Source organism: Bombina bombina, chromosome 5 (assembly GCF_027579735.1).
Source record: "Bombina bombina isolate aBomBom1 chromosome 5, aBomBom1.pri, whole genome shotgun sequence".
Lineage (NCBI taxonomy): Eukaryota > Metazoa > Chordata > Amphibia > Anura > Bombinatoridae > Bombina > Bombina bombina.
The window spans coordinates 47,563,132-47,571,122 of NC_069503.1; the positions used below are offsets into that span (position 1 = coordinate 47,563,132).

At 38.4% G+C, this 7,991-nt stretch overlaps 1 protein-coding gene across 1 annotated transcript; it reads left to right on the forward strand.

Moving 5' to 3' along the window:
- Positions 1-3,584: 3,584 nt before the first annotated feature.
- LOC128661281 (gastrula zinc finger protein XlCGF7.1-like) lies at positions 3,585-7,803 on the forward strand (the record flags this gene model as incomplete). Its single annotated transcript, XM_053715555.1, has 2 exons — positions 3,585-3,630; positions 7,082-7,803. Coding segments are annotated over exons 1-2 (768 nt in total), but the record flags the coding sequence as incomplete, so codon positions are not given.
- Positions 7,804-7,991: the final 188 nt, after the last annotated feature.

The window sequence follows — 7,991 nt, forward strand, 5'->3', positions numbered from 1 at the left end:
GCTCCACCGCTGTCTGTTAGAGTGAGATGCACGCATGGGAGTCTGGGAGAGAGAGTGAGAGATGCAGCTGCAGGTGCAGGATCCCTCTGTTTGCCTCAGGGAGTCAGGACTTCTGGAATAATGCCCTGCAGTGCAACTGAGTGCAAACCACAGAAGAGGAAGTTGGAATTGGAACTCCTCCATGTCCGGAGAGTGGAATTTGAATGTGATGTGGTGAGTGACTTGTGTGTTTTTTCCCTCTGAGACTAGTCTGAATCCCAGGTAGCAGGCTGCAGCAGTACTGGTTAGCACTTAGCAGTGATTTATTTGACGACTAAGCAGTAGCCACTAGCCACAATTAGAATTTGAAGTTTGACTAATGATATTGACTAGTCTACTGAATTTTTAGTAGAAAAGTATTAAGATCTCGGTTCGGTTCACGTTGCCAGTGCCACATGGTTATGCCGCCATGCATCCTACCCTACCCTACTCTTAGGTGTCACGTGGTGTCAGGCTTCCTGTCTGTGTGTTTGCACTGTGTATCTCACTGTCACTGCAAAGTCCATGCATGTCTTTATTTAGGAAGGATAGGAGGATCTGGCATCGGCATGGCAGGCTCAGCTCAATGGTGGCCTGGGTGGTGGCGCAGGTGACTTTATAAGGAAGGGGCACTGATCTGATCTGATGGGCCTGAAAATGAAATAGTAGCAGAGTGGGGGCTGAGGGGTTGCTGCTGAGCTGACTGACCCTTGCTTTAACAATTACAGCATTTTTCTGTTTTCTGTATTACCATTTTGTCTAGTACTAGTAATATCTTTCTTTTTGGGTAACACCAGTCACCAACAGGTAGCATACACTGCTGCACAAACTGTACAGATACAGATGACACTAGTCACAGAAATGTTAGTGTCTGGGAGAAAGAGAAGAGAAGATCTATGGATGCATTTTACATTTGATGCTAAGGAAAACAAGACCCTTTGCAAACCATGTGGAGGGACAATCACTGGTAAAAATACAACAAACTTGAAGCATCATTTGTAGATGAGTCTTCCCGAAATTCATACAAAGGTACTATGCACTGCACAGTCGCACTTAAATGGTTGTTTAAGATAAAGTTATTTAGTGAGGTAGGCCAAACCGGTGTTTTCACTAAACTTAAAGGGACATAACACAGGTTGGTTAGTTCAGGTTGAGATCTGTGCAACTGCATATCCATTATCCTAAAAGGGCTAATTAATAAAAACTGTTTGCATAAAAACATTGTTTAATTAATGTTTCAACTCAAGTATTTTTGTTATAATTTTCAAAACTAAGCAAAATGAATTGCATTATAGCTAAGATGCCCCCTGGCCTGGAGCAGCCAACTCCACCCCCTCAGTGTTTTACAGTCACAGGCATTGTATTTCAACTGAGTTCACACACAGCTTCTAGTTCTCTAGGCATACTCCAGTAGATATTATGGATAATCCCTATGCATTTTGGAATTCTATCAACAACAAAAAAACACACAATATATATAGAAGGAAATGTGTGGGCTGTGGGGGGAGTTAGAGCTTTACAATTCAGAAACTAAAAAGAAAGGGTTAATGTCGACTGGCGAGGCACTGCAGTATAAAATTGCAGGTAAAGTAATTAAAATACATATTATTAATTATATTTTGTCTCTCCTATCCCACTTGTTTTATGTCCCAATACAAGCCTAAAGAAACCACTGCTGTCCTGTATTGATGAGATAACTAACCCTTTTGAGACATATGGTGGAACTGGGAGGAAGCAAGGGACATAAATGTAGTATATATATATATATATATATATATATATATATATATATATAGAGAGAGAGAGAGAGAGAGACAATTGAACTTGGTGCTGTGGATGGGTGACCGTGAGAGAAAGAAAAATCAGAATAATTTGATTTTTTCCCCCCACCTTATTCACCCCCACAGATACAGAAAACATCCAATGATGGGCCAAGTCAAGCCAGTGCACCACAGCAAAATATTTACACAGCTCTTGTAAGTGCTTCAAAATACAAAATTGACTCTAAGGAACAACAGGCCAGGGAGGATGCCATAGCAAAATGGATTGGGCGCACTGGATTACCAGTCAGAACGATTGAAGATGAGGACTTTGTTGACATGATGGCGACCGTAGATAGGAGACTGAGTATTCCAAAGAAAACAAAAATAAATAATCTGATTGACAAACATTATGAAGATGAAAAACAAAAATTCAAAAAGAGACTGGCTGCTGCCCAGAGAGTATCTATTTGCACTGATTTGTGGACAAAAAAGGACTAACAGCTTCATTCCTTGGTATAAGTGTGTGCTACTTTTGTGTTGACCAAAATAAAGCTGAACACATATTGTTGGCCCTTGAACAAGTAGCACACCCACACACTGCACAGTCAATCAAATCATGTGTGGACAAATGCTTGCAAGAGTGGGACATACCAAAGAAGAAGATCCTTACAGTGATAACAGACAATGGGAGTAATATGGTGGCAGCATTTAAACACACCACAGCAGCAGCAGAAGAACCACCCAGCTTTAGTGAGGAAGACTTTTTTATACTTTTATGCTTATTTGACTGTGCTCTGTCCTCTTGTTAGGTATCAACAGATCGACATGGACTGGACACCGTGTGTGGTGCATACCTTACAACTTGTGGTCCACATGGTGCAGAAGGAGGCAAGTGTTAAGAGAATCCTTGATAAAGCAAAGTCAGTAGTGAAACTCTTCCGCAAGTCTTCCGTTGCAACACAGAAGATATTGGAGCAGTGTGGCCTTATTGTTTTAAATGACTGCCCCACACGCTGGTCAAGTACATTCAACATGATCGCACGACTCATCAAAGTGAAAGACGCGGTCTGCCAAATCGCAAACAACATGGGATGGGACAGCTTTCTCCCTAGTGAATGGCAAAAGCTCACATCATTGCATGACCTACTGCTGCCATTTGCAGAACATACTAAAACCCTCCAGAGTGACACCATGTCCATGCCCCTGGTTGTCCCTGCCCTATTTGATCTGCTCAGTCACCTTGATTACTTTAAACAGAACAGTAGCTACCAAGACCTTGCCACAATTGCACAAAAAATGAAAGGGAATGTAAACCAGCGTTTTGCTTCATTCTTAGATACAACAGATGAAAGGTTCTCCCCACTTGCAGCTGCTGCTTGTTTTGTCAACCCTACTGTCTGTGAAACCCTTGTTGATGTGGCTGATGAAAATATTCAGGAACTGCTTAAACAGGCAGAGGAGTATGTGATAAGAAATTCAGCATTGCCCCACACACAAGATGAGGATCTGTCTGAAGAAGATGATGCACTTGCAGTTGCAGAAGAGGAGAATATTGAGAAATCAAAGGAAGAAGCCCCACCATCCACATCAAAGCACAGAGTCTTTCGGTTTCTCTCAAAATGCTGCAGAAGACCCAGGCAGAGGACCTCCCCAAACAGCATAGAGCAGCAGATCTGAAAATATAGGGAGGAAGAGCTTTTGCAACAACCCATCACTGATGACGACACTGGAACAGATTTTTGGCTGTCAAAGAATGATACTTTTTATCACCAGTTAAAACCTTTTGCATTAGACCTGTTGGCTATGCCAGCTTCTCAAGCCTTTGCAGAGAGAATATTCAGTGTCACAGGTGACCTCTCTCGAGGCCGGCGAGAGGGTTTCTTTCTTTCTCTATTTCTCTCTCTTCAGGCAGGCCCAGGTTCTGCCCCTAGGGGAGTTGGCAGCAGGACCTCAGCGTAAGGGTTCCCTACCTTACACTTGTCTACAATGTGGTGCCAGAAATGTAAATCCACTCCAGCCCCTAGTAGCTAGCTATAGGTGCTCACTTGCTGTCAAATTTAGCACTGAATAAATAGTATTATCTGCTGTATTAACAGCACTTCCTATAGCAACAATATGCATCTCATTGTAAGTTAGTGGTGTGTTCTTAGTGTGATACATATTTACCTTTATTGTCAATGCTTGCTGAGACAGAGAGAGGAGTTATAAAAAGTGGTGATTGTTATATAGTTCCACACAGTACAGCTGCTAGCATTGTATTTGTAGCCTCTGCACTTTTTCTTTGAATGTATCTGAGAATTAGAATTGTTGAAATTTGAAACAATAAACTGTGAAGATGTAAACAGTCCATGTCCAGTGAGTCAGTTAGTAACTGATTCTTATTATAGAAATAAGCATTACCCCTCTAGTATTGGTTAATTACTTTAGTAGTTATGCTGCCTGTGCCTTTGCTGCTGCCTTGTAGCACTAGTTGGCTGCAGAATTGTTTTGTTGTGTACGGTTAACAAGTTACTTGAACTGTTAAAAGGTTTTATATTCAGGTAATAATATGTGCAATGGGATTACAGTACAGTTGCACTTCTGTTTGTCAAAATTCAAAAAGCAATATTCTTGTTTGTTTAACAGTACACAACTAAACAATTCTGTAGCCAGCTAGTGCTACAAGGCAGCAGCAAAATGAAACTTGCTTTTATTTTGCTGTCTGTGCCTTTGCTGCTGCCTTGTAGCACTAGCTTGCTCTGGCTGCAGAATTGTTTTGTTGCATACTGTGTTCAAGTTAGTAAGTTACTTGAACTGTTAAGGTTTTATATTCAGGTAATAATATGTGCAATGGTAACACAGTACAGTTGCACTTCTGTATGTCAAAATTCAAAAAGCAATATTCTTGTTTGTTTATGAAACTTGCTTTTATTTTGCTGTCTGTGCCTTTGCTGCTGCCTTGTAGCACTTACTGGCTGCAGAATTGTTTTGTTGGGACTTGGGTACTGTTAACAATAACAAGTTACTTGAACTGTAAAAGGTTTTATATTCAGGTAATAATGTGCAATGGCATAATTACATTGAACAGTACAGTTGCACTTCTGTTTGTCAAAATTCAAAAAGCAATATTCTTGTGTTGTTTGTTTATGAAACTTACTTTTATTTATAAAGACGTTACCACAACGGCTAAAAGTAAATTTGTTTCTGTGTACTCTTTTGTATGTACTATGTTCGAACCTTAATACCAATACCATAAATAATAACATTTTTAATCCAGGAGTGTATATATATATATATATATATATATATATATATATATATATATGAGTTTGGATTGGAAATTCTAGATAAATGCTTAAATAATGCACAATTTAACCCATCAGATTTTAGTTTTAGTCGAATTTTAGTTGACTAAAATCGCCAGTACGATTTTAGTCGACTAAAATTCGACTAAAACAATTCAGATGACTAAAATACGACTAAAAATAAAATGGCATTTTAGTCAAAAGACTACGACTAAAACTAAATCAAAATTTGCTGCCACAATTAACACTGATATGATACACATGAACTAACACCCTCTAGTGGTGAAAACTGTTAAAATGCTCTGAGAGAAGAGGGGGGCCTTCAAAGGCTTAAACATTAGCATATAAACCTCCTAGGTTTAGCTTTCAACTAAGAATACCAAGAGAACAAAGCAAAATTAGTGATAAAAGTAAATTGGAAAACTGTTTAAAATTACATGCCCTATCTGAATCATGAAAGTTTATTTTGGACTAGACTGTCCCTTTAAGGTCCAACTGTAACACCCACAGAGCTAACTGTACTAAATGCTTGTGCTGAATCAATAGCACACATGTAATAACCTAATCAGCTGATCTGTATCACATGTAATGTAATTATACCATACGTACAGTTAATCAGGACCATTATTTATAATTATCTGTCTAAACCATTTAATATACTTTTTACAGACACGGCCAGAGCACTGAGAGATATCAGGTATTGATGTAACTGGAGTGAATAAGGGAACCTTCTTCCTGAGCAAATACATTGGAGCCTGTTATCAGCATGAACTCATATGTGTTATGTGAGTAAAATAGATATTATACTGACTTTAATTATTGGGAAAATAGAATAGATCACTCTTTAAACAAATATAAACTATTATATATATATCTGCATCTTTAAGTACATTTGTGTCAGTGACCGTTATAAAGAAGAAGCAACCACCATTGGGCTGAGGAGTTGGGTTAAAAATACTACTCCCCCCTCTGTGCTTTTAGACAGACCATGTCTAACTACTGTCTAACCTCACCCCCTAACCTGGTTCATTACTCAGAACACCAGAAACTCCACCTTCCCCTGCCCTGACCTCACTCATGACATACCCCACAACTCACCCAGTGTTCCCCACCCTAGAACCACCACTGATTTGTGTGCTTAATTTTACAGTAAGTATTATTAAACTAATAAAGGTTTTGGCTGTTTATATAAATAGAACACCCACAGACGAAAGCTAAAGATTATCATAAGGTCACTGCTTCTTGCCCTCTCAAAACATCTCACACTGATGATTAGTCTGTGATGATTAAGACATCATGTTCTCACCCAACTGGTTGATCATGATCCGGGCAGGACTGTTTGTGCAGTTGCTTGTGCAATGTTAAATGAGGGTGATGGATGCCACCTCTCTTGTCCAGAATACAGAAGTACTTGTTCCCTGGCTGAGAACATTAACCACACGCAACTTGTTTAATGAGGCCCTATTACTTGTTTTCATCAGTAATTTAGTTTACTATGATGTAGTTATGTTCACATTCTAGTCATCCTTTTTTAATTTGTGATTTACAGGTAAAAATACAAAACGGAAGACATTTTTGAGTATAAAAATGTTTTTTTTTATTGAGATGGATTATATTATAAATTAATAAACTTTCTAATTTTTCTTTATTCCATTTCTTTTTATGTAGACAAACACGTGAATAGTTCATATCCATCCTTCACTACAGGAAACATCAGAATGATACCGCAAACTCCAATAGTCTTAGACACCAATGACTATTCACAAACATTGGGGATATCACAACAGAGATTTAAAAAAGATGGTGAATTGGTAGGAACTGTGAAGCAATCATTATGTACAGAGAGTAATTTAGTCATCAAACAAGAGAACAACATTTATGACTTATCTAGTGAAATGATTATCCCTGAGGATAAACCACACACATTTACTGAGTTTTCAAAACATAGTAAAGAAGGGAAAAGTCTACAATCTAGCCAAATGATTCATACAAAGGAGAAACCTTTCAAATCTACAGAATGTGAGAAAAGCTTAAGATGGAAGTCTAATCTACTAGAACACCACAAAATTCACACAGGTGAGAAACCACATACATGTACTGAGTGCGGCAAATGTTTTACACAAATGGATCATCTGGAAACTCATGAAAAGATTCACACAGGAGAAAAGCCTTTCATATGTACAGAGTGCGGAAAATGTTTTACACAAACGAGTCATCTGAAAACTCATGAACGGATTCACACAGGGGAAAAGCCTTTCACATGTACAGAGTGTGGAAAAAGTTTTACACAAACGAGTCATCTGAAAACTCATGAACGGATTCACACAGGGGAAAAGCCTTTTACATGTACAGAGTGTGGGAAATGTTTTACAGCAATGAGTAGTCTGAAATATCATGAAAGGATTCACACAGGGGAAAATCCTTTTACATGTACAGAGTGTGGGAAATGTTTTAAAGCAATGAGTAGTCTGAAATATCATGAAAGGATTCACACAGGAGAAAAGCCTTTCACATGTACAGAGTGTGGGAAAAGTTTTACACAAAAGAGTGAACTGAAAACTCATGAAAGGAGTCACACAGGGGAAAAACCTTTCACATGTGCAGAGTGTGGGAAAAGTTTTACACAAAAGAGACAGTTGAAAAGTCATGAAAGGATTCACACAGGGGAAAAGCCGTTCACATGTACAGAGTGTGGGAAATGTTTTACACAAATAAGTAATCTGAAAACTCATGAAAGGATTCACAAGAGAATAAACCTTTCACATGTTTAGAAAGTGGAAAAAAGGTTTTTATTGAAATCAGTTATCACAAGACACCAAATATTTATACACAAATAAACTTTATATACATAGTGTACAAATCTCTTTACAATTATCCTAAAGAGGACAAACTCTCTAAATAGAAGCATCAAAAAGGATCCTATTGT